This window comes from Ambystoma mexicanum, chromosome 11, assembly GCF_040938575.1.
Source record: "Ambystoma mexicanum isolate Mex_15411 chromosome 11, UKY_AmexF1_1, whole genome shotgun sequence".
Lineage (NCBI taxonomy): Eukaryota > Metazoa > Chordata > Amphibia > Caudata > Ambystomatidae > Ambystoma > Ambystoma mexicanum.
The window spans coordinates 1,387,345,175-1,387,372,434 of record NC_090934.1 but is presented as its reverse complement, the minus strand read 5'-3'; the positions used below and the strand labels follow the sequence as shown (position 1 = coordinate 1,387,372,434).

At 46.5% G+C, this 27,260-nt stretch overlaps 2 protein-coding genes across 4 annotated transcripts in view; one reads left to right on the top strand and one right to left on the bottom strand.

The window, feature by feature from the left end:
* Positions 1-27,260, top strand: part of LOC138504470 (lamin-B3-like) — a 368,818-nt gene that overhangs the window by 157,817 nt on the left and 183,741 nt on the right. For all 3 annotated transcript variants that reach the window (XM_069624996.1, XM_069624994.1, XM_069624995.1), the window contains exon 7: positions 854-1,082. In XM_069624996.1, the coding sequence (XP_069481097.1) occupies positions 854-1,082 (229 nt within the window). The remainder of the gene's footprint in view (positions 1-853; positions 1,083-27,260) is intronic.
* Positions 5,526-27,260, bottom strand: part of SH3GL3 (SH3 domain containing GRB2 like 3, endophilin A3) — a 789,999-nt gene continuing 768,264 nt past the window's right edge. Inside the window, exon 9 of the mRNA XM_069624999.1 lies at positions 5,526-5,695. Within this exon, the coding sequence (XP_069481100.1) occupies positions 5,664-5,695 (32 nt within the window). The 3' untranslated portion in view covers positions 5,526-5,663. The remainder of the gene's footprint in view (positions 5,696-27,260) is intronic.

Here is a 27,260-nt window from a genome sequence, read left to right as displayed (position 1 = left end):
CCTCCAGAAGGATTTCACGTTCCCACTGTTGGGGCATAGGCTGCAGCTTCTCAATGGCCTGGACAATCTGTAAAGCTGCCACGTGGGCTACCCCATTTGCATTCTGCCCCCACTACTGCCTATGTGTACGTTCTAGAGGGCACAGCATTTAAACAGCTAGTTCTAAGGAACTTCTTTGCCTAGATATTTGTATAAAATGCTGCACCCAGTAATTTCAGCTCCATTGGCATCAACAATACAGTATGGAGGCTAGGGGATGGGACGTATAAGAAAGTTAATCACTTTAGTGACTTCTGTACTCCTAGTCCCCTTTCCTCCATATGCCCAGTGGGGTTAAAGTGCACAATCGCACCTGTTGCGCCTCTTCTTGCCCAAATTACCCCTTTAAAAAGGAAGTGCAAATTTTGTGTGGTGCAAAAGGCTCCATCCCCTACAGTATGGAGGAAAGGGGACTTGGAGTACAGTAGTCGTTACGGTGAGTAACCATTTCTATCCAAGATACTTGGAAAAATAAATGGCCACCACTAGATTCCAAATCGGGAAGTTCATTAAGATTGCCAACGTACTTGCTGCTTAATTAAGATGCTGCTCTGAAACCAATTAGCCACTTAATATTCTTGTAGTAAATCCCCTATTCATAGAGCATTAATATTTTCTTCATTCCTAAACTCACTATTGTGAACAATCTCTGCATTTGTCTCCATGGTTAATCTTTCTCATGTTTCAGTAGGGAAATATGATGTGCTTCTGAAATTTATTTTAGGTTTTCCACCACCGCTAGGACAGTCCCTTGACGTTTCAGATCGTATCCTTCATGTAGATTGATCAAAGCTAGATTTTATTTTTGTTTTAGAATGAATTTATCACCAGGCTCACCTCGAAGAAGCCCTACATCACGAGCAAGTACCAGTCAAGGAAGTTTCTCGCTGCGTGGAAAAAAAAGGAAACTGAATGAGAGCGAGCGCGGGGACCTCCGCAGCCACTTGAAAATTGTGCAGCATGCTTCTTCTACAGGGAACTTGTCTATAGAGGAAATTGATCCAGATGGAAAGTTTGTCAGGATTGTAAACAACTCTCTAGAGGTACTGTGTTTACTTTGAGATTGGAAGATGTATAGTTTTGTCTATTCTTTTATCTTGTGTTTGTGGGTGACATAATATGCTTATAAATTGTCAAAGAATTTTGCACTCTTGTCCTTCCACTATTTCAGCCAGTTGCATATTTATATGAAATAGTAATTGCTCTTAAGACTTCTTAACTGACAGCACTCACACAATTTACACTTTTGCTTTTGGGGCAAACCTGCCAAAAAAGAATGGATTAACTATTTAGCTTTAAAACCGAAAACTATAAAAACCGAACTAAGTTCGGCATTGGTACGTTTCAGCTTTAGAGTAGAAACCAAGGTACAAATGGTATGCTCTGTAAATAGTAAAAATGATTGCAGAGTTTAATCTGCTTAACATGGTCTAACCGATTATACAGTGCACAATCATTTATTAGATTTGCAAGGATGATTGTGGAAGTTAATCAGTGTGCAGAATCAGTCTTGCGACAGTCTTTGTAAATGCATTTTTTCCAACTTGGTTTCTCTGCATCATAAAGTACTGCCTTTTTTTAAAAAAAGCACAATGCACTGTACATCTTTCACATGCCACCTCCATATTTTGTCGCAAAATTAACAATGAACAGTGCAGTGCTTGTCTTTGATTCTAGAGTTGCAATAAAAACACATACACAATTCAATGTTCATTTGGACTTCACATATAAAGCTAGACCTCTATCTCTGCTTTGTGTGAAAGTCTATCAGGTTTACTAATCCAGATTCCATCCATTGACTTTACTGGCTGGTGAGATTGTTTTCTTTTACCATTAACCTGTACCTTCAACTTGCCCTCAACCTGTCTATTCCTTGTTCAACTTGTCAACCTTTCACTCCTATAAGAGACAAAATGGAAGTTCAACATACACACATTGTACGGACAGATTGGGTACCACCATACCCTCCATTATGATTTAGCAACACCCTTAACCATACCTGTGTGCAGAACATTCTCCTAGTTAATGTCTTGCTATGAGGTGAGCAGCCTCCTCATTCGACGATGCCTAAAGGGGTAGTTGTGTACTGCCGAGGAGAGGAAGTGAAAAACTGACCAGTTAGATTTTGCTCACTGGCTTGAAGTGAGACTAACTTAGATGAACAGTTTCGATTTTTTGGGCAACATCAGTTAACCAGATGTTTTTCTATGTACACACATTTTTCAAATCCTTGACATAATGTTTCATGGGCTTAACGGTTGGAATTACTGGATTTTCCAATGGCAAAATAAGAAAGATGGGGTTGCAATATACATATTTATTTTTTAATTTTAAAATGGGTTTAAATCATTGGATAACAAACTCAATCTGGTTAATTTATTTGAATTAAATGAGCCCAAACTAACGGAAAAGATTTGTAGGTACTGCTGCACCCGGGAGGTGGCACTTCATGCGAATGTATGACGTTTCTGTCTTTTTAAAACCGATAATTAGGAATGTAGGGTTAACTTGGATCCCAAGTTGATACTCCAGTAAAATGCAAGTTGGTTAGGCTTTCTTAGAATCAGTCATGCTCAGTCCTTTATACTCTCCCTGGTTTTTCTCAGCAGGAAAACAGTGACTCAGTCTTTTGGGTTTAATTTGCCCTGCACTACTTTCTTGGCCTTGTGGAGAATCTTTCTAATGTTTAGGTTTTCAGTATGTCCTTCTGCAACGGTTGCCAGCACCACTCAGTCTAGTGCTTTGGGCTGTCTGTATGTGGGTCGGGTATCCAACTGACACTGTGGTTCTAAAACTCACCCTCTGCCCTGCCCCAGGCTGGCAACACTTTTCCTGGGGTTTCTCACATGAGCCTTGTTCAGTGGCTTACGATGTTCTCGCCCTGCTCTGTGGCCCTTTTTTTGTTGGCTGTTGCTCCTCCGCCCACTCATCCTTATCCCTTCCTCTTCCTCCTTTCTAGATGGTGGCTCCTATGTGTTCCTTTTCTGCCCTACATGTTTGTTCTTTGGTTTCAGCTTCACTTCCAGCCTCTTTCCTTTCCACGTCAATCACCTCTGAGCATGTGCCTCCTTCACCTCTGTTTTTAACCCTCTTTCACCTCTGCTCTTCTCCTTTCTCTGCCTCTATTACATTTCCCACAGTCACCTCCATCCTCACTACTTCCTTTTCCTCTCCTACTCCCCTCCATGTTTCACGCTTTCTCTCTGTACTTTTCTCTCCCACACTTCTTTCTGATTTTTGTCCGCTTTACCCTACTGCTGAATGGGCTGCAGGACGTGTACTTTCTCAGACTTGTAGAAGCGATCCTAACACTTCCCTTTCTGCCACAATTGTTATTCTATGTTATCTTAGCTAGGCATCTACAGACTTTATACCGTGCATTTAATTCTAGATGTGCATTTACCCCTGTACTCCACCCAAATGGAACAAGACACAAAGACCACTTCACGCTTTCACTGTTGGGCACTTTTGTATAGATATTCAGTTTAATCAGCCAGAAAAATACTCTGCATCAAACCGCATTTTGCATTGGGCACATGTGAGAATATAAAAAAACACTTTGCATCAATCATTTACATGGCGTCAGCATAGCAATTCAAATGTAAGGGTTTTCCCTGTAACCTGAGACATCCTAACTGACACTTTGTCTATGAAAGCAATGCACTATGAATACAGCTTCAGCTCCGTTACTCCCCTAACGATGGATTAGTAGCATGATTGAGGTTGGTGTTTGAGATTCTGACCCCCTCTTAATCAATGAATAAATCCCCAGCTAACACTTTGGATTTTGGCTACTTTGGTAGTCCTTTGGTTCCAGAAGGATTACAAAAGTTGTGCCTTCTGTGCCCGCTTGGACATCTTGCCAATTAAAATACCCTGCAGAAGGGGTCCGATTGAGCCGTTTATACGCCCACTGAGCTCTCTGCTTATTGTAATGATCATCATGCCCTTAACTCACCAGGCCCTTCTTGCAGCGGAGTACGATTTAGTCTGTTTCTGCCAGACACCACCCTTGATTTGAAATGTAGCCTTCCCTCTGCAGCTAAACTGCTCTGCAGCTCAGCTGAGAAACCTCCAGAAAGCTACGCAGGACTGCCCCTCTTTCGGGCAGTCAGTCTGTCTCTCTCTGGCGCTCTCTCAAAATGACCTTTTTCCTACTTTCTCGCTCTTTTAAACCTCTTATTGAAAACTGCTTCTCAACCTAGGTCTATGTGCATTTTCTTTATCATTTTCCCAGCCTCTTCTGTGGTGTCATCTAACGCACATAGTGCCGGAACCTTCAAGCACCCATCCTGCACCCTTTGATTATGCTCGTGTAATTTTCCAGTCCCTGGCTCAAATGACCTTTGGACAGTATTCTGAGGATAGCTCAGAGTCAACGTGCTCACCTTGGAAGCAAGACGTCATGGAGTATCACAGGTTGGATTCCTGGGTCCGTGCTTAGAAACCTCTGGGTATTAAGCGCATTATAAATAACCTATCGTAACATATTCTGCCTAGCACAAACTCCCAATATTGTTGCATCTTCTCGTGGTGTCATCTCACACCATGTGCCAGAAGCTTCCAGCACCCATCCTGCACCTTTTGATTCTGCTTGTGTAATTTTCCAGTCCCTCGCTCAAATGACCTTTGGACAGTATTCTGCATAACACAAACTATCAATGTTGCCTCTTCCTGTTCTGCAAAATAAACGGATATTCTCAATGCCCATTGCTCTGCACACTCTGCCTTGCAAAACACTTATGTTTCCGCTTTCAATTTTGCATTACTTTATGAACTGGCGATGAATGGTGAGTTTGTGCGCCTGCTGCAATATTAGTACACGCTGAGCATATGGTCAAGCGAATCTAGCCGACTCCATTTAACCCTATACTAAGTGTTAGTAACCAATAATCAACCCTTTGTCCCCAATACTAAATGTTAGTAACCCATGCACTACATTACACACAGAATTTGCTGCACAAATTGTTTAGCTCATAACCTCCCCTAAATACCCCCCCTTTCTGTAGAGGACACTGATCAAACATGGGTACTCTGCATAAAAACTAACCAAGGCTAGAAATCATGCACGCCGATCAAACGTAATTTCTTCATCGCTGTCAACCCAGTTGAATTATTATATAACCATGTTGGTAGGTGCTTAGTCAAAATTATTGAAGTTTTAATATATTGAAGTGAGAAAAATTGCAATATATGCCCTTTGTCACTGGTACCAATATGCACTTCGATAAAGAAAAATCACTATGAAAAAAGTTAAAGATGGAAACAAGATGAGAAGTTTAAGAAAGATTTGGCATCAATTGGGATTTGATACATAATATGGAGACTCTGTAAAGTAGTATCTCTTCTTCTCTAATATGAATGCAGTGGCATCTTTAATCACAATGCCTGATGCTGGCCCAGGCTCAATCAGAACTTTTCCAGTGTGGCACGTGTCCATGTTACTAGACGGTTATAACTAGTATATTTTTAAATAAAACCATGATTTTGATGCACTTTTTCTTCCCATGTCACATGGACCGCAGTGTTGTAATCTGGATTTCCCCCCTTGAGTCCGCCAGTCTTTGTGCCTGCCAGACTATTTCTTTTCTCATCCCAGGGTCTCCATCCTGCTTCGTCCTGGGTCATCCTTCATGGACATCGGGCTCCAGGGAACCTTTTTAGAGGAAAACTGGTTAACCATTGTAAAACAGAGGAAAAAGACAAATTGATTGAGTACCATGCACCAATTACTTTAGCCACTTTTTATTTTCCTTCACGTTTCGTCCCTTTCTCCACTTTTTACTGATACTTCAGCCATCCATTCACTCCTGCAAGCAATCCGAACACACCTACTTACCAATTATGATTAACCCTTTTATTCTTAATCCGTGTGCTTCCCTTTTGTGGACCATCGCAAATTGATTTACTCACCTAGTTCACGGTGTATCCTCGCTTCTGATGTCATTACACCTCAGTCCTTATTGGTTTGTTCCATTCTTTGCACCTCATGTTTCGGGTGAGATGGTTTTATTCGATTCACGTGGACAAAACGGTTCCATGGCCAGATCCTCTTCTATACACCCCAAGTGAAACCATGTCCGCTTTTCTTTTTTTTAATGAGCCATGCCAGGACGCATACATTTTTATTTTTCCATTTCGTGAATTTGAACTTGTTCACCTACCTCCATACTATCAAACAGATGACTTCCTGTCATAGTATGATTTGGCACCCTCAGCTGTTCTGTTTTGCTGCGCAAATTCAAATGTGTGTTGCAAATGCTTTCTCAACTCTTCCATGCATTTACCAAAACTTGCTCATTGGTCCTGTACAACGAATGTTGGTTAAGTACCATCTTCCTGCCTGTGATTATCCCGGCTGAACTGAGTTTTGTAGGTTTGGATGTTGCTTTAATGGCCATCAGTATTAAAGGAAGCTGTACATCCCTACTAGACCCTGCTTCAGCCACAAACTTTAAGTATGTAAATTATTGATCTGTTGCATCGTTCTACCCTACCACTAGAGGATGGCCGATGCGAAACATGAAACTTCCTCTTAACACCTAAAATATCCCACATCTTGGTCATCAACACACTGGTAAAATGACTTCCAGAGTCTGACTCTAGTCTCTGGGGCAATCGAAACCTGGAATTGTGATTCACCAATAAGGTAGCCGCGGTCTGTGCACTGTAGTCAGGAGCAGGTATACATTCCGACGATTTTGACCTCAAGCACGCAACTGTTAGCATGTACTTCCCCATGATTACCTTTAGACTGGTCTAACTAAATCGATTTGCAAATCTGACCTGGAAAGTGTCAAACCTCTCGTCTCTGGAGGATGGCTCAGGGGCAACGTGCTCGCCTTGGAAGCAAGACCCGGAGCAACACGGGTACGATCCCTGGGTCCGTGCTTAGAAACCTCTGGGTATTAAGCGAGTTATAAATAACCTATCATATCATTAACTGGTCTCTGTGTTAGGGAGGCGGGCTGGAATTGCACACTCCAAACACCCTTGGGTATGCAGTTCCACATCTTGGGACATGTGGACAATGCACATATTCGTTTAATATTTCCCATGTTTTATGTGAATCTCTGTGCCCCGCTATTATAGAATCATGGCCATGATGTAACGTTGACCCCCAAAATTACATCGGGACCACCCATTGGATATGACCTGAAGTGGATTTTCTGACCAACAGTCCGTCTTGCAGCTGATAGTTTTTTATTCTTCATCACCCTCAGATCCTCTATTCCCTTGCTGTACTCCTCTGCTAATGGGTTCTTTTCTGCATCCGACACACAATTGTGCAATATACCTACATTTTGGTTTTCTTTTTGTGCTTTAAATCCTGATTGGTGTGTCTCCCACTGAACTACTGGTTGATTACTACTTGCCCCTTGAGTTTTGGAATGTGTCGCCATGTCAACCTGAATCTCAGAGCAAATGTTAAATGGAAAACAATTCTCCCATTACCGGCCCAATTTTGGCCAAGTGATGAGCCTTTATTCCCTTCCTTATCGTCTCCTGGTGTTTGAGTGCCCTCTTATTTTTCTCTATTGAATTTTCATCTCATTCTCTGAAACAGGATTGTCGATGGCCCGAATCCGCTTTCGATGTTTGAGTGACCATCCCGGTAAGTTTTCCACAAAACAATTCCGGGCATAGTCTGAATCGGTAACCAACACTTTCTTTTAATTTGGATATTGCTTTGTAAATTGCAGCCAACTCTACCTGGCTACTGCTGGGACCTATCCCCCTGCCACTGATGGGATGCCTTCACATTTGACCCATACATTCCCGATTCCTGCCACCAATTCCTTTTCAGGCTCATTACTCACGTGGTATGCATATGTTGGGATGGTCGATAATGGTTTCAATGGGACCGAAGGGTTTGCGTTGCCCGTGCCATATTGGTGACTGGTGTAGAGGAAATGTTAGCGTGATGTTGCAATCTGGTATGTATCTAGCATAGGTAATGAGAATTGGATGAGTGTTACTATTGGTGTTATTTTATGTGTAGCCAATGCATTTTAGATTTGAATACACATAGCAACATAATGACAAATATCCGGATGCAGTGTGAACACAATGTATTTGTGTGGCGTACAAAGTAGTGTCTAAAGATGGGAAGCAAGGAGTTTTATATGCGCACACAAGAGATTTGTGGATGGGGAAACCACTGTCAAGGGATGGGGTAGTCTTGAACACATGCGCGGAGACATACAGTGGGTTTCAGGGTAATGTTTGGGACAGTTGGGGAACAGGGGCTACATGAGAAGGTTGTATACCAGAGGTCTCTTATAGCTGGGATTTGTGTATGCCGCAGAAACCTGGGTTTGTTGAGAAACTTTGTGTGACCTGGAGAGTTGATTGTTCGAGGTCAAAGGATGGGTGAAGGTGGCTAGCTGCGATGATATCAAATGGTCAGTTGCAGTCAGGATGAAATGAAATGCTATTGGGTCATAGGTTTACGACTTGGTAATCTTGCAGATAAGAGATGGTAATCTTCCTGAGAACATGGGAGTTTGTTATTCAGTGACCAGGGAATTTCGACCATATGGTAGGGTCGACTTGGGGCCAGGTAATAAACGTGGTGGTTAAGGACAGTGGTGGCAAATGGTTAATGGATTTCAATTAGGTTCTCAGGAAAATGGATGTGGCCAGAGGCCATGTGAGCCGAAATGGTAGTCGTAATAAATTGGTGTGAAATGCGAAATACCAGGTGCCCCAGCAAAACTGATTGGCTAAGATGTTCATCACCGGTTCAAAGGAAACTTGTTTGTTTCTTCTTCCCACTTAGAGTGCGTGTCAATGCAATAATGTTGTATGAAAGTATGGATGGAACTCCATGTAGCAGCGTTGCAAGTGGTGTCTAGAGGGATGTTTGCTATGAACGCTAAGCTAGCTCCTGTACCTCTTGTAGAGTGTACCCTGGGGTGTCAAAGGGAAGACCTTCTTGAATAGGGAATAGCAGAGCTGTATGCTTTTACTATCCTTCTGGAGATGGCGTTTTTTTGATGTGATCGCCTTCTCTTCCAGGTGCTATGGAAACAAAGAGTTGGTCTGTTTTCCTTATAGGCTTAGTTTTGTTCACATAGTACAAGACCACCCTCCATACATCAAGTGTATGGAGGCTTCCTTCTGCGGAGTAAGATGGATTTTGAAAGAAGGTATGGAGCTCTATGGATTGATTTACATGGAACTTTGAAATTAACTTCGGTGAGAACCTAGGATGCGTTCTGAGGACAACCTTGTCCTTGTGTATAATGGAAAAGGTCTTGTATGGACAAAGCCTGTAGCCCACGGACTCTTCATATGGAGGTGATAGCTACGAGGAATGTAGTTCTGTATGTCAGTTGTTTTAGGCTGGCCTTGTGCATAGGCACAAAGGGTGGACCCATGAGCTTGGAGAGCACATCGAAATTCCAACCCGGGGGTAGGTTTGGAAATGGGGGGGGGGGGTGGGGTGTTATAACCTCTACCCCTTCCATGAAGGCCTTAATGACGGGAACGTTCTACCAGGACACCTTTTTCTGTGAAGTGGTGTAAGCGGACAGGGCCACCAGATGTACTTTGATGGAATTAAATAATAGGGATGAGTCTAGTAGGTAAAGCATGTAGTGTAGAATGTTAGCTGGACAACTTTCGTTGGGTTTAGTGATTGTGGCGTGCACCATATCCCAAATCTCTTCCACTTATTGAAATGGCTGGTTTGGGGTTTTTGTACCTCTTTTAGGATATCCATACACCTTTGTGGAAGATTTAAGTGGCAAGAATGACTTCAAGGTCCAAGCTGCCAAGTTCCTAGACTGAGGGCGCAGATGGTGGGGTGCTCCCTTGTGGTGTTTTATCATGTTGTACGGGCAAAGGGGCTTGATTGGGGCGCACATCGCCAGTTTGAGAAGATGTGGAAACCAATGTTGTCTCGCCCACATGGGAGCAACCAGGATTGGAGTTACTTGTTCCTGGTGCATCTTGTGCACTAGTATGCTCAGGAGTGGTGTCGGGGCAGGGTTGTAGGAAGCATAAGCAAATTTCCCTGCCCTGACCAGTTCATCCACAGGTCTTTCCCCTTGGACCCTGGTTGGGGAACCCTGGGCATGAAGTCTGGGCATTGTGCGTTTAGGCTTGTGGCGGGCAAGTCTAATGGGGGTGACCCCATTGTGAGAATTTTATGTCTGGGATATGTCGAGTTGCTACTCTTGTTCTTCCGGTAGAGGGTATCGGCTTAGAGTGTCTGCTAGACAATTGAGTTCTCCTGGAACATGTTGGGATGTTGGGAACATGTTCTGCTTGAGTGCCCACTTCCATATTTTCTGGGATAGCTTGGACAGACTGTGCGCCTCCTTGATAGGTAGAACATGGCAGTGGTGCTGTCTGTGAGGACTTGCACTGTTTGACCTGTGAGATGTTTCTGAAAGGCTTGAAGAGACTTGCGGACTGCCAATAGTTGCAGTAAGTGGATATGTTTTTGTGTAGTGGCGTGTGTCCACTGGCCGTGAGCTTTGTGGTGGAGGAAGTGAGCCCACCAACCGCTTACGAGGAGTCTGTAGTCCTGATCGCTCATGCTGGTGTAATGCAAAAGGGGTTTCCTTTTTAGTATGTTGGTCCTGGACCTCCAGCGAAAAGCCTGCACCAAGTTTAGGAAACAACCACTAGATGGTCCCACTGACTGCTTGCCTGAGACCATGGTTTTGCTAACCATTCCTGCATTGGATGCATGCATAGGCGTGCGTGTGAGGAACCAAGTGAATGCATGAGGCCATCCCAAGCAAGCTCATTGTTCTGTGTACCGTTATCTGGCAACCGACCCTGTAGTGAGGTACTTGCAACAGCATGTTTTGTACTTTCTTGAGGGGGAAAAGCCTCTTTTGATGTTAGGCTAGCCCCTAGAAATTGTTTTGTTTGGCTGGGAACTAGACTTGATTTCTTGTTGTTGATGGAGAAGCCCAGATTGAAAAGGTCCATTGCTTTTTGTGTATTATTTTGCTGTGTTTGAGGAGATTCCGCAGTGTCAGTCGTCCAGATAAGGGTATACTGGGATGGACCTTCTGAGCAGGTGTGCTGCCACTAATGTGAGCACCTTTGTGAATACTCTTGGTGCGGAGTGCTTTTGAACTGGTAGTGTATGCCCGCTATGTTGACACGCAGGTATTTTTTGTGCGCAGAGAGCATTGAAATATGAAAGTATGCAGCTTTCATATCCAATGTGGCCATGTTGTCTCCCCGTTTTAGGAGTGGGATGAACTCTTGGACCGTGGTCATACGAAACTTTTAAGGTTTGACAGGTTTGTTGGCAGGGCGCAGATCTACTATTGGGCTCATGGAAAGGTCTTTCTTTGGCACAAGGAAGTACGTTGAATAATTACTCTGGTTTCTGAGGCTTGGGAATCTACTTAGAATCACATGCTGTGAATGTAGTCTGACATCGAGTGGTAATCGCGGAGTATTGCATCTTGTCTTTTGAGGATCGAAAGGGGACGTTGGCACGGGCGTGCCTGTAACACTATCCCTAATGTGACGTGTAGTGTACCCAAAATCCCTCACGTCGTTGTCCCGCAGATTGTTGGTCGCCTTAATGCGCAGCTCCTAAAATTGCTAATTCATTTTTGTTGAATACCTTTGGTTGTTTATATATTCGTCCCCTTCGACTACTTAACAACCACCACCGAAGACCGCGGAAGAATGCCAGACTTCGACAGGTGGTGCTCCGGTCGACTGTCGACTGCTTGGCCTTGGCCCTCCGGACAGGCCTACACAATAGGGAGAGTGATGTCCGGGGCTCTTTTTTTCTTTCAAGAATGTACTTCCTTCTCCCCTCTTTTCACTTTTGGTTTTGCTCTCGCTATAAACCCGAGCTATGGACAGGACACCTTTTAATTTTGCTCTTCTTGTAAACTCAAGTATGCCTGGAAGGACACGCAACGGAGGTGCAATAAGCGTCTCCCTCAATATCATGAGTCCAGTCGGTCTTGCCAGCTTCTACGTCCTAAGACGATAAAAAGGCAAGGCTCAACAGTGGGCGGCCTAAACTATGATGCAGGCCGAGGGTAGCACCCCAGGTGCCGAGAGTGACTAGACCGTGGCTCCACGCTCCGAGTCGTCCGGCACCGGCGGGCAGGCCACCGGTTCTGTTATGGGGAGTGTACACTCCGGCGACAGGGACGCACATGCTACTCATAAAGGGAAACCCACAACCCCCTGAACCGCATTGACAGACTCGTCGGGACAGTCCAATACGCCAGCGTGTACGGCGAAGCTGCTAGAACTGTTGAAATCCCTACCAGATACGCCGACCATCGTTTAAGCCTAAAGACCGGTCAAGGGACTCGTCCACATACTGAGAGAGGCTGGAGGAGTATTCTGAAGGTTCACAGCCCCTGGCTAAGACTCTTTCAGATAAATCTCGACTGCCTAAGAACATAGATACCCCAGAAGAGCCTGTGCCCCCCACCCCCAGACCCTTCTGGGTCATCTTTATGGACCAGAGACTGGTTTGAGGGGTGTATAATTAAACTGTCAATATGTGTGGACTTTTAAGAAAAGGTTTACCATGCTTAAGAGGCCTTAGCGAGGAGGACTTGTACCCCACTGGGTCAACATTTCAAAGGGGCTCCTACCCTCTTCATGAGGAGGTGTTTGACTTGACGGAACCAGAGTAAGTTCCTCGGGACCCTTTTGTACAGGAGCATTATCTCTTTGAAGATCCTACTGACCAGGCCACTGATTGGGGGGAGGAGTGGGGATGAACAGCCAGTGGAGAATGCACCATGGCTGTCACCGACCAATACCCCTGATATATTGTGCATGGATCCTCCCGCTTCTCCTCTTGTTAGACAGCTATCTCCCATAGATGACCAGATGGTATTTAATGCTATTCTGAAGAAAGCTGCAGAGCACTTTCAGATTGCCACGCAAGAAGCGGTGCTAGACACCAACTTCGTGGAAGATATTTTGAACGAGAAACCGCCTGGAAGCCTGTCAATACCTCTTGAACTCCATCAAATGGCGTATCGCTCCTCCTTTGCTGACAATGTCGCATACAAGAGCTGTGAATCCACGGGTCAAACTTTTTCACCCCTCACCTATGGACCCTCTCTACATTCGGGGACATGGCACTTCAGAGTCCCTAGTGGTGACTAAAACTAGGAAGAGCAGGTGTACCCTTGTCAATGGGTGAAGCACCACCGGGTAAAGACTGCAATAAGTTGTATGCTCTGGGAAAGCGTGTCACAACTGCTGCAGCCTATTACACCAGTATAGCCAACAATACAACTTGGTTGGCCAACTATTGCGATGTTCAGTGGAATCTGATCCAGGAAGGCCTGCAAGAGGTCCCTGAACCATCACACACCTGCTTGTGATTGTGTCGGAAGGGAGGCAGGTGAACCATAATATTAACACCCTTGATGCTGCCGAGATAGCAGGGAGAACGCTGGTCCAAGGTACCCTCTTGAAAAGGCACGCTTGGTTGAAAAATTCAGGATTCAAACTGGAAAAATGGGCGTCCTTCATTAACAAACTGGTAGAGGAATCTAACCTGTTTGCAGTTTCTAGCATCTCATCTACCACTTTACCAAAGAAGCAACATGAGACTTTGAAGTCATTAAACCAAATAACTCGAAGACCCTTTCAGCAATGAGGTGGAAGCTCTCGCGGCTCCTTTCACTGACAATCCTTCCCTCGTTGCCCAAATCAGTACGGAACCAGAAACACATGGTCCTCAGGATAAGGGTCAGCCGCCTCAAACCAATACCAGTCTAGAAGAGAGCGCTGTGGCAAAGGAAGGGGTAGAAACACCACCCCTAGAGGCTCCCCGGCCTCCAATAAAAAATGACTTGCAGATCCTGGTCCCCTTACATGCCTCCAAGTTCGGGGGACTAATAACATTCTTCCATACAATGAGAGGGAATTACCACAGACCAGTGGGTGCTCAAGACATTCACCCACAGTTACTGTATCTAGTTCAGCCGACCACCTCGATACCGACCGCCAAAGTCCAGGCGTCCATCACTCGAACATCTGAATATCCTACTGCAAGAGGTCAAGATCCTGCAGGAAAAGCCCGTAATCAAAGTAGTCCTCGTTCTTCAGGTAAACAAGGGCATTTATTCAGTGTACTTCCTTGTACCCAGAAAGGATCTCACCATGCGCCCTATACTAGACTTGCGCCCAGCGAACAAATTTGTGAAACCACAAAAGTTTCAAATGATAAAATTGCAAGAGGTAAACCCTCTACTGTCACAGGTGATTACATGGTAACATTGGACATGAAAGATGCATAATTTCATATTTCAATGTTACCAGCGCACAGAAAATACCTAAGATTAATGATGGAGGACAATCATGATAGAGGACAAGCACGATAAGTTCAAGGTCCTTCCATTCGGCATTGCCTCAGCCCCAAAGGCATTTACAAAGGTGCTGGCAGTATCGGCGGCTCACCTGCGCAGGCAATCCATCCCAGTTCATCCTTACCTTGCCGACTGGCTCATAACCGTGGATTTGTATGGAACATGCCTTTCAAACACCCAAAAGACGATAGATCTACGCTTCAGTCTGGGATTCTCAATAAATGAGAAAAGGTCCAGCCTATAACCCAGCCAAGTCTAGCAATTTCTGGGGGTTCTGATTTTGACAGAAAACTGCCTCGTCTTCACCTCAGAGAGGGTTCAAAACATGCTGCTTCAGATCCCTCAATATGTGGCCAGTCGAGAGGTGACAGTACGCAAAGCCATTCGACTGTTGGGAATGATGGTCTCCTGGATTTTAGTCCCCCACGCATGTTTGCGTATGCGCCCCATGCAAGAGTGGCTCAACAGCCAATGGTGTCAGGCCAGCGGACAATAGGACGATCTAGTGGTTGTCTCGGCAGCCCTCGTTCTCTCTCTGCAGTGGTGGTCGAGGGAAAACCTCTTGAAAGGGAAAACCCACTCTCAACGGACGCATCTCACGGGTGGGGAGCTCACCTCCTTCAGCAGACGGCGCACAGCGTTTGGTCCCCAGCTGTAGCATCCAACCACTTTAACCTGATGGAGCTGTTAGCAGTGTTCAAAACCCTGAAGGCCTTTCAGACACAATTACAGGGTAAGACAGTACTGGTCCTCAAGGACAGTACCACGTCCATGTATTACCTAAACAAACATGTGGGCATACACCCCGGGGTTATCCAAACTGTCCCAGAACATATGGAACTGGGCTCTCAAACACAAGATGTTCCTCCTGTCTCAGCATGTTCCAGGGGGACTCGATCTTCTGGTCGATGTACTGAGCAGAGACTGCCCGCAACCCACAGAGCATGAATGGTGACTACACAAAGACAGTCTAAATTTTCACAGAATGGGGTTTCCTAGAAATCGACTTGTTCGCAACTGTGGAGAACTCGCAATGCCCAGATTATGCCTCCAGGAACCCTCAGATCTGCTCCAAGGGGAATGGTCTCTGGATACCTTGGTTAGGGAAATTGTTTATGCTTTTGCCTCGACTCTCCTACTCAACAAGATTGTGACTGGTTCCTGGTGCGTCCTGTGCACTATGATATTGGTGGCCCCAATGTGGCCCCGCCAACCCTGGTTCCCCCATCTGATGGAGATGTCAATCTTCCCTCTGATGAAACTACCTTGCCCATACAACATGCTATCGCAGGACAAGGGGGAAACTCTATCCATGCCCGCAAACTCAACTTAGCAGCCTGGCTCCTGAAGTCGGAATTCGGACAACTCCAACTTCCTCAGACGCATGGACATACTTGCTACTCCAATAAATGGAAACGCTTCGTCATCTGGTGTAATTCCAAGAGCATCAATCCTATAGGCTGCTCTACAACACATTGTTTTATACCTAACTAATCTACTGGATTCAGGCCTGGTTTTTAATTCCCTGAATGTCAACTTAGCCACTCTCAGCGTACACCACGTCCCAGAGAGAGGTCTTGTGGTGGAAAATCCCAGTAATCAAGGCTTTAATGGAAGGGGTTAAAAGACTTAATACCCCTATTTCAAACCCAGCTTCCGGATGGGACCTAAATGTAGTACTAACTAGAATTATGGCATCTTCCTTTGAACTGATGCATAAGGCTAGCCTTAAAGCACTCACAAGAGCGCCTTCCTGGTGGCAGTCACTTCAATAGGAAGAGTTGGTGAACTACAGGCCCTTTCAGTTTTAGACCCATTTGTCACTATCCACAAAGGCCAGGTGGTTCTGCACCCTCGCCCACGGTTTGCGCCCAAATTCATTTCAAAGTTCCATGTGAACCAATCAGTAGAACTACCCACTCTTTTCCTGAACCACACTAGCGGGGCAGAAAGAAGCCTACACACACACTGGATGTGTGCATGACAATCCTATATTATGTGGAAAAACAAAACCACTAAAAGACCAATCAGTTTTTCGTCTCCTTGGCAGCTGGTGGAGAAGGGGACCCTGTCTCTAAATCCGCCATCTCTAAGTGGATTGTCAATTGCATCACACTGTTTCTCTCTTGCCAAAAGATCTGCCCTTCAAGTCTAGAGCACACACTACTCTGAGCACTGGGGCTTCCATAGCATTCATTCCAAATGTCCCTCTGGAGTCCATTTGCAAAGCAGCATCCTGAAGTTCTGTACACACCTTAACAAAACACTGCCTGGATGGATACTCTAGGTTGGAGTCTCAGGTGGGACAAGCAGTACTAAGACATATCTTCACTACTGTTCCTTCTCGCCTCCCTCCACCAACTCGGAGTACTGCTCACTATTCTATACACAGCCTGTGATTCTAAGCAGATTCACAAGCATCAGAAGACATGCATTACTTACCGTAATAGCATTTCTGATGATTGTATCTGCTTAGATTCAAATGCGCCCAGCCTTCCTCACCGCTCGGATGGAAGGACTTAGAAATCTTACTCTACTTCACTCTCTCTGTAATCACGATGGTCACAAAGCTCCCTCACAGCAGAAGAAATACAATCTGAGGGACCCCGATGCGTGAGGGATTTTGGGTACACTACACTACACTTCACGTTAGGGATAGTGTTACAGGCACGCCTATATCGACGTCCCCTTACAATCCTCAAAAGACGAGATGCAATACTCTGCGATTACCACTAGATGTTGACTATATGCACAGCATGTGAATCTAAGCAGATACAATCATCAAAGGCTATTACGTTAAGTAATTCATGTTTTACCTGGTTTGCTCGGGCAATCTTTATGGTGTCCTTCTCCAGCAGTGCCTTTGCTTCTTCCAACCGAATGCCCCTTTCTTCTGTTGACATTTTCCTGTTTTTTGGAGGGTGGTAGGGTGGCTTTTGTACCAACTCTAAACACACTCCTCCCACGGTGGAAAACACCCACTTGTCTGATGCTATCCCCATGCATGGGTGATGTGTGAAATTTCCCCTCCTGCTGGAGTGGCATGGGAGGGGACCTGAAGCGGTGCCATTGTTTGGGAGGGGTGTTTTTTATTTCATTTAAAAAAAATGTTGGCGACCTTGCTTTAAGCAAGGAATCACTGATGTGTTTCTTAATTAGCTGTTGCATTTTCTTGGGGGATGCCAAAACGCGTCAGTGTGCGAAAGGAGGGCCTTTTTATGTGTAGTGTCCGAACCAACATTTGGTTTTGGTGGCCTGTCGTGAGGCGAAAGCATACGCGATGGCCCAGAGGATGGTGAATAAACTGAGGCTCTCCTTGGATACTGTGTGGGCTTCGGCGCTTCCAACGAGACACAGCCTTGGTATGTTTTTAGTGTCTTTGTGCTTGTGTATGCCCTGGCCACATGGTGTTCTGACAAACCCTGCTCGCCTTCAGCATTGCGCATGACCCCGATACTGCCCTCGCTGGAGTCTATCACAGCGATGGAAGCCTCTGCCTACTTGGCGTGAGCGGGCCAGCGTTGGTCTGCCAATCCAGGTTTTCGGTCAAAAGTTTACAGGATTTACAAACTTTTTCATGGTGATCCCTTCGGGAGACAGTAATTGCACGCTCGGTGTGGGTATTTCCACGAGGATTTTCGGTGGCAGGTAGGGCAACATTTAAAGGGAGTTTTGTCCATTATTTTTTTTACAAGGACAGATTGATGCAAATAATGGGAAGAGGATGACTGAATATGCATTCTCTGAAGAGGTCAGTATGAAGAACCCCCCCCCTCTCTCCCTGATGTAATCGGCCGAAGGCCAAAGAGGCCCGTGTAGGCTGTGCCTAGTCATCAATCAGTCAGTCATTGACGATGAAGTTGTTCGTCGAGCAGTCTTGTCAGCCATGCGGCAAAGGGAACAATAAAGGAAAAAGGCTACAATTAAACTTTCAACTAATTTAAAGCATCAGCCTGGAAGGGAACTCTGCATTTGCGACAGATCTCGCTGAAAACAATATGGGGGACCTCGATGCATGAAGGACCATGGGTACAGTACATATCACACTAGTAATAGTATTACTAACCCGCCCTTTCGACATCAGTTTTTGAGTTTCGAAAATAAGTAATACTCATACCTCCGCTACATGTTGGACTATGCAGAGCATTTTAATCTAAGCATATGCAAGCACCAGAAATACGATTATGGTGAGTAATGTATCCTATATTTATTTTTTACCTTGTTCGTTTTATTTTCTTGGTTAGTTGAAATAGTGAAGGGCGTCTTTAACAGCGTAATAAAAAAATATTGTAAAAGTTATGAAGGGGATTTGGGCCTTGGCATTGTTCTTTTGGTAATATGCAGTCTATTGTGTAAGAGTGGAAATTATAATTAAGTCAACAGTTAGTGAGGTGATTGTGGTGAAAGTGAATAAGGGGTCGCTGTGGGGCGTTTTAAGAAATTGGTCAGGAAAGAAGGGCCTTATTTGCTTCAAAATGTTGTGCCGCTGGTTCGAGTTTCATGTTTAGTGTTGATTTTCAGAATAAGATTGTTAGAGTTAGGCTGGTTTGCAGTATGGAGACTCCACTTGATCACTTGTGTTGGGTGCTTCAAGGGTGTAAGGTAAACATTTGAAAAACCATTGGGAATGAGTGTACGAAACTAAGGGTAAAATGCTCAATTCTTGGTCTGAAGGGGGGACATATGATCAGAGAATGTTGGATAACATCTATACCTTTTTTAGTTACCAGGCACAAGGGATCAAAGTTTGAGAAACACTTAAATATTTCAAAAATGTTTGAAAAGGGTGTTAAAATTGAGGAAAAAGGGCCGTGAAAGGAGGGTGTGGAGATTCCTTATGCCCCCCACCATATGCATGCTATCCTTATCCACTGCAGAGGGGTATACAAACCAAGAGTTCAAACCCACCCCATTAGTCCCATCGTCCACTCCAGTGGCTGTGAGACTGGAACAGGTAATGCCTCCTTCAGGTACAGTTTCACCTCCAACCACTAGGGTAGCAGAGAGATTAAGGATGGAGGAGCGAGGGAGAGTAATGCCGTCAACAGAAAGGTTAGTTGACTAGTTGAGAATGGATGAAAAAGGAAGAACTGTGCCTCTAGAATCAATGATAGGTTGCGAATGGTAGTGGAAATTCAAGAGCAGAGGAATTTGGAAGACTCATTGAGAATAGCGAGAAAGAGGGTAGTGTTGTTGCAGCAGCAGAGAAGTGAAGAGCGGGAAGAAGAGAGCAGGCAGGTAGGAGGAGAGATGTGGAAGTATGGACAGGTCCTTGTTAGGCTGGATGGGTCAGTCATCAAAGATGTCCACGTGAAACTTGAGGAAAGTGTTACTTTTGGTACAGGACTTGAACAGAGGGAAACGGGAACCACCTTACCGTGGCAGTACCAATTATGATTCCATGCCCAGGGGAAGGACAACGGATCTGATAGCAGAGGAAGAGAGATGGGAAATGGATACTGAACAGGGAGTAAAAGGGTGCAGCAGCTACAGAAAGCACACCATTGAGGTCATAGGACACGCTGTAGTAAAAAGTAAGGGAAAGACTGGGAAAGCCCCAGTAAACATGAGGAAATCCATATCAGTTGCTCCAGAAGGGACCAGGGAGAGCATATTCTGTCCGATGGTCTCACATGGACTGTAAATAATTAGATGAAGACACTCCCCTCTCTCACTGCAGTGGCACTGAAGTGAATTTATGCATTGAGAAAACAGACTGCCTGTGTTATGTTGGCCACGAAAAGCATATATACATCTTTAATAGCGAAACGGTCATATGAACTTTGGAGGCGAGCCCGGTGTCCGGGAATCCTGTCAGATACAAACACCCACAGTGGGCACCATTTAATAGATTGGATTCTGGCTAAAACTATGAAGTTGGATGACCCCACCGCACATTCAATTGATTCAGGAAATGTGGACAGCAGACACAGGAGAAGTATGGGTTTTGTCTATTTTTTGGGCTTTTTTAACGTGTGGCTATTGTCTAGCACACGTTTAAAGGGACTTCCCAGTGATGAGAATGGAGGCCAAGGGTTGGATGAAAATTCATGCGAACATTTGCATTTTTGTAAAAGACAGGGAAAGTAGTGGGGGCATGGCTCGGAGCTGCCACGATCGGTATGACTCCTTAGGACCTCCTGACTGGCACGTCGCATCAAGTTGAAGATCGCCAGACCTAAGCCCCGATTATGCCTAAAATTTGAAGGCGAGGTGGGGGAACAGCTTCTGCGGATGGTGCCCAAGTCCGGTCCAGTTTCCGTGCCGAGATGCGGGTCGAAATCGCAGATAGAGACCCATGCGGCAAAAAGATGGTGGCCATCATCCAACATCCCGAATACCAGCTCTGAGGGGGGAGGTGTAGGCGAGACAGAATAGCCCTGGCCGCCGAACAAACCTATCCTATGTAGCTGCATAGAAACTGGAGCCCTCCGCACTCCAACCATCTCTTCTGATCCACCAAAAATCGGAGAAGTCGTGGGATTCGGGGGACAGAGCACCATCTGATGAGCCGCAGTTGTTCCTGCTCTGCGGCTGCCCTGGGTCCCCAGCAGCCTGCCTAATGACTTCATAAGCTATCATCGATCTCAATGGGATCCACCGAGAGGAGCCCAAAGTGAGGAGGTGAAGAACCTGCGAGGGCTCCTGATCCTTCGGTCCTTCCCCTCCCCCCTCTCCCCAGCCACCCACTCTGCCATCTTGTGCTGCCCCCTTATCCATGGCCAGCTCTGCGCACAAGGATTCAGCGACCCTGACCTTTCCTGAGAGGTTCCACTTTGCCTGGGGCTCTATGCAAAACGTGCCAGAGCACTGAGAGCCGCTCCACGGACCCACCCACAGCCCTGGGTCCCTCACGCCCCGCCAGTAACACCTACAACCATCCTGAGATGCAGAGGGAGTTGGCGGGGCTCGTGGAGCTGAAGCACCGGATCGGCTGATTGAGGTGAGGAGCCTGGGGTGCGGGGGGGTGGGGGGGTGTACGGGAGCTGAGCCCCACACAGAACGAAGTTTGGCCTCTGCATCAGCACCAGCCCCCCCCCCCCCAAAACTCTAACAAATCAGCAAAAGCAGTCGAGCAACTACAGAAGAGGACCCAGGCCCTCTACACGGTCCCTCCCACAGCCATCCAGGGGCACTCCATGGCTAGGTATGGAGAGCTAGAGACAGTCCCCTCCAGCCCTAAGGCATGCAGGATCGTGATTGCCAGGCCACACTACGTCACCGCTACTGCCAAGTGCCGCCCTACGCAGGGAACTAAGGATCGGAAAGTACCGGCAGAGCCCACACACCAAGAGCGTACAGGGGCATTTCGCATCCCACATAACCACAAGTATCAACCACAAGCAAAATGTGAAAGCGGGAAGACATCTAGACAGACTGACATCGCAGCCCTGATGAGTGGTACATCCACGGAAAAATGCAGGAGGGGGGACCCATCAGGAGAACCAGCAATCAGTTCCAACCACAGCTCAGAAGGCCCTGACCCAGCACACTCGGTCACAAAAGCCGACCTACAAGACCTTTTGACCGCATTAACAAAGGAAATTCAAAAAGGCACTGAGGTGGTGTTGTAAAAGATAAATTCCATCGACAAGAGAATAGTAGCCATGGAACGCTGTGCCGCTGAAATGGAAACTGAGCTCTGTGACCAAATATTTGAGTGGGAGCAGGGACGGGATAGAATTGCAGCCCTCAAAGCGAGATGCGACCTGCTGGAAGCAAAACCGGAGGATGCAGAAAACAGGTCCTGGCGAAATAACATATGCCTGCGGGGGATTCCATCCTCAATCCTGGATGCAGACCTGAAGAGCTGTGTGTCGGACTTGTTCAGGTTCATAACTCTCCCTGAGAACTCACCATTGGAATTGGACCGAGTCCACAGAACGATCCCAAGACAAGCATCCGCTTCTCCCCCAGATTGTCCTCGCTCGACTAAATTTCTTTTAAGTCAAGGAAGAGATCATGCGAGAGGCCAGAACAATGCAACAAATTACCTTTCAGGGCTCCACAATCCTCTATCAGGACTTGGCAAACTCCACTCTTCAAAAACAAAAAGCCATGAGGACACTTACAGAATGGCTGCGTGAAAGGAAGATTCCACACCACTGGGGATTTCCAACATCTGTGCGATTCTTCAAGGAGGGGGCTTGGCAACAAATAAGAGGCAGAAAAGTTTATGGGCATCGACTGGGGAAGCGAGAGTCAGAATCTGAGGGGACAACCTGGCAGCCCCCAGAAAAGAAACAGGAGAATCCTGGACAAAAGTCAGCAGAAGGCGCAGGATCCGAGGCCCTCCCTGGAAAGAGCCCATCCCAGGATGAATAACATCATCGCTTGTCAATCACAATCCGAGTGTTCCCAAGTGGGAGCTCTGATATCACTATAACCACAATTCCTGATGCGGGGAGTTGGAGGGGTGGGAGACCTCCTAGGGTTGGCGGTGTAATGCAATTGGGGGAAATCACAGGAGGAGGCTACCTTAAGATAAGTGCGGTTACTATGTTATAGTTCAGTTTTTACGGCAGGCTCAGTTGGCCACTTATCGGTGCGGACGCACCACCAGTTACCCATTTTTAGTAGGATGAGTTCTTCCCTAATAGGTTACAGGGGAGGAAGAGGGGTGGAGGGGATGGGGAGGGACAAGTTCAAATCACTGAGACCGGATGCATCTTTTCCGTCTCCTCTGTGAACTGCACAACACAGCACATCAACACTCACGCCTACGCTAGGGCGACGGGGCATCCATGCTCCACACTCAAATGGTCCGGAAATTGCAGGGGGTTCAGAGCTCATTAAAGTCCCACCGAATATCCTGGGGATGGCTGACATAAACTAAGTTGTAATCCTCACCTGGAATGTCCAGGGCCTAAATTCTCCAAGGAAACGCAGGTCATTCGAGCACAGACTGGGGCAACTGTTTGGAGACATTCTCCTCCAGGAAACCCACTCACTCCAGGCAGACAGATTAAGTAGATATATAAAAGCATACTTTGCCACATCTCTTGAGAAGAAAAGGAGAGTAGCAATCCTGCTGAGTGATGGGGTCCCCCTAACAAAGATCACGGTGAGAAGAGACCCGGGGGGGGGGCGCTTCCTCTTACTAAAGGGGCTATTTGTGGAGCTACCTATCACTATTGTCACAATTTATAGCCACAACTCTTCTCAAAGCAAGTTAATCTCTGAATTAATTCCAAACATTTAAGGAGGGACACCGGATTATGGACGGGGATTTCAACACCATGCCAGACCCCCAAGTAGACAAAACCCTACCTCAGACTTTGCGCAAGCACTATCCCTGGCAAAGCTGCTCAGAGAAACTTAAACGGTCGATGCTTTGAGGCTATCCAATGGAGCATCGAGAGACTACACCCACTACTCCTGCATAGATAAAGGGTACTCAAGAATAGACCTTGTATTAGTCTCCGGGGTCCTATACCCCTGTCTAAACAAAATAGATTAACACCTGTATGATCTGACCATGCCCCGGTAACTGCAATTCTCAGCATATCTGGCCAAAGGCACCCTCCTCAGACATTGGAAATACGACTCCATACTGTTAAACGAGTGCATCAGAAGGCAAATTAGTGAAACAATAACCAATTACTTTAGAGGGAACACGACCGCGGACTCACCCATAAACATTGTGTAGGGTGCTATGAAAGCGTTGGTTAGATGGTCCCTAATCCGTTCAGGTGCGGAACAGAGGCAGGACTAGAGTATCGCTGCAGCCAAACTTGAGGAAAATGTAAAGCACTTGGAGGCAGAGCTGAAATCCCGCAGTGCTAGGAAAATCGAAAGGGCCCTGAAGAAAGCCAAAATAGCATTGGAAATGCACTGGGCTGATTGTACGGCCAAATCATTAGCTTTCTCAAAACAGTTTTACCATAGCAAAAGGAACAAAGCTAACCGGGTGCTAGCATACAAACTAAAAAAGGTACACAGCAGGAACAATATCCTTAAACTGGTGGCAAGGCCCAATACACAGGCAGATAAAATTGGGGAACTGGTACGATACCATAAAGCAATGATGACAGGGTAAACTACACCTCTAGCCGGCCTATCGGAGTACCTGCAACCCACCCAGCCTCAAAACAAAGCCGAACTAGCATCCCTGGAATCACCTATCACAGTTGAAGAAACTGTTGAAGCCATTAAATCTCTCAAGAACACTGCGCCGGGCCCGGACGGTTTATCCACACATCTATAAAAGCTACGCTAGTATACTAGCCCCCCACATGTCAGCCCTGTTTAACTCGTTCTTGGCATCCGGATCGGTCACAAAATCAGTTGCATAGTCGCTCACAGTTCTACTACACAAGGCGGGGAAAGACCCTGAGCAGGCTGCAACTTATTGGCCGATAACCCTAATGAACAACGACAGGAAAATCTTCGCAAAGATCCTGGCACGCAGGCTGGGGGCAACTGTCCCAGAACTTGATAGATCGAAACCAACGGGATTCATACCAGGGTGGGGGACCCATGACAACATTAGACGAACGATAGACCTCACTGAAAGTGTTCATAGGATGGGAGTGAGAATGGCAGTCATATCGCTAGACGCACACAAAGCCTTTGATCGGGTGGATTGTGGGTATATTCGGAGTGTGTTGGAGCACTACGGCTTCAGCCCCAATTTCATAACATGGCTAATGGCCAACTACAAGACACCCACCATGCAGCTCCGGGTCAATGGCACCAGATTATTAGCAATAAGCATAACTAGTGGAACTAGGCAGGGGTGTCCCCTCTCGCCTCTGATTTTCACTCTGTCCATGCAGCCCTTTGCGGCTAGAATCCGGCAGAACCCGAGGATAAAGGGGCTCACCATGGGAGACCACTAATCTAAAATTGCTCTTTACGCGGATGACGTTCTGGTAACGGCAACGGACCTGTTGGCATCCCTTGCGTCCCTTTGGGCGGAAATCAAAATTTCGGGATGGTCTCCGGGTTCAGGGTTAATCTAGACCATAGCAGTTATCTCCCCAAGCAGCTAAGAGCTAGTCTTAATCCCCTGGGCTAAAGGAGCGATTGGTTACCTCGGGGTACAGATCACCGAAGATCCATCACACCTGTACTTAAGCAACTTCCTGCAGCTGATTATCGAATTCCACAGAGACCTAAAGCGCTAGAAGGCCCAGGATATTTTCTGGTTTGAGCAGATCACCGCTATAAAAATGAATCTAGTCCCCAGGTGGCTGTACCACTGCACAGCATTCCGGTCCACATCCCCAATTCTACTCTGATCTCCCTACAGAGGAAAATGCAAGAATTTGTCTGGGGGCGGGGGAGCCACGAATGGCAAGGAAAATCAAAGTTCGGGGGAGGGCGCAAGGGGTTTGAGGGCTTGGGAGTCCCCAACGTGTCAAGGTACGCCCATGCAGCACAACTCTCCCATACATACACCTGGGTTCAAGCAGAGGATCACCCGATGTGGAACCAGTTGGAGGAGGCCTGGTGCCCAGTTCCCCCATCGGTCCTCCCACCCCTGCCAAACCTAAAACCCCAGACGGACTGGGGCCCCCTGGCTGCAACAAACACAACCGCCCGCAGCACGGAAATGGGGCCCCCCGGGCTACATTAAGCCAACTCGCCCCTTTCTGGAAAAAACCCTGAATTCTCGCTGGGTAATACACCACTTGGTTTTGAACCTTGGAAAGATGGGGGACTATTAAAAGTTATGGACTTTCTGGAGGATGGATCCCCCATAACGTTCAAGAGATGTAAGGTAAAATTTGGTGTGGGTGAATGGGAAAGGTTCCATAATGCCCAGATTTGGCACTGGCTGCCCCACAGGGGAGTCGGGGAGAAAAGCGCTAGAGACTTGATGGCGTTGGAACTTTCTCTAACATCCCCAACCATGAGAGGAAGGATCTCAGTGCTCTATCGGCTCTTGGACAGAACGGACCCCTCTAAAAAAGAAAGATATATGCTTGAATGGGAGACCTGAGCCTGGAAATGGAACTAGGATTGGGGGGAAAATCTGGACTAGACTACATAAAAGCATGCATTGCATTACGAACAAAGAAGGGGGCTATAAACTCTGCTACAGATATTACGTCACTCCAGGTACTCTATTCCACATGGTGTGGTCCTGCCAGAAGCAGAGGTATACTGGAAAGGGAACAGACCACAGCAAGGCAATCACCGGGATATCGATCCCCTGGGACCCTGGCATAATCCTCTTGGGTGAAACGGGGGAGAGGGGCTCCCGCTCTCAGGCCTTATCCCTCGCCTGTGTACGTACCTCCTGCTGGCAGCAAAAATTGCGATGGCTTGGCTTTGGAAAAATGCAGACGGACCCTCGGCTGCACTATGGTGGTCCAAACGCAAGAGAGATCGCTGTTGTAGGAAAGGTCACAGCAATCCGCCCGGGCCTCCTGAACAATGCCCTAAATGTATGGGCCCCATTTATGGACACTTCAGAAAAGTTCCCAGCTCTTACCAGAAGACCCCCACTAAAGAGATGGCTTCAAGGCAGGGTGAACTACTAAATCAAAGAGTAGAGGAGGAGAGCTCAGGGCACATGGGGGGGGGGGGTTTCTTCAGATGGGGGAGGGGGGCACGGACACTGACAAATCTGAATAGTGCCATATAGACAAACGGTCCTAGCCTATGGCATAAAATGTATTGTTACTATCATTGAATATTGCGTTGTTGTGTACTCTCCCAAAATCCAATAAAATGTCTTTTTAAAAAAGACCGAGTAATGAATAGGCACCAAAGTCAGAAGCAAAGCTTGTTCAGAAAAAATCTTTTTAGGAGCAGTAATTACTAGCTCAAATGAGGGACCGCTGGGACAATTGGAACAGGGACAAATTGTACCAAGTATGGCACAGGGTTGGATGGACAGATATGCTCCCGAGAGGATGTCTGAGGGGAAGAGGA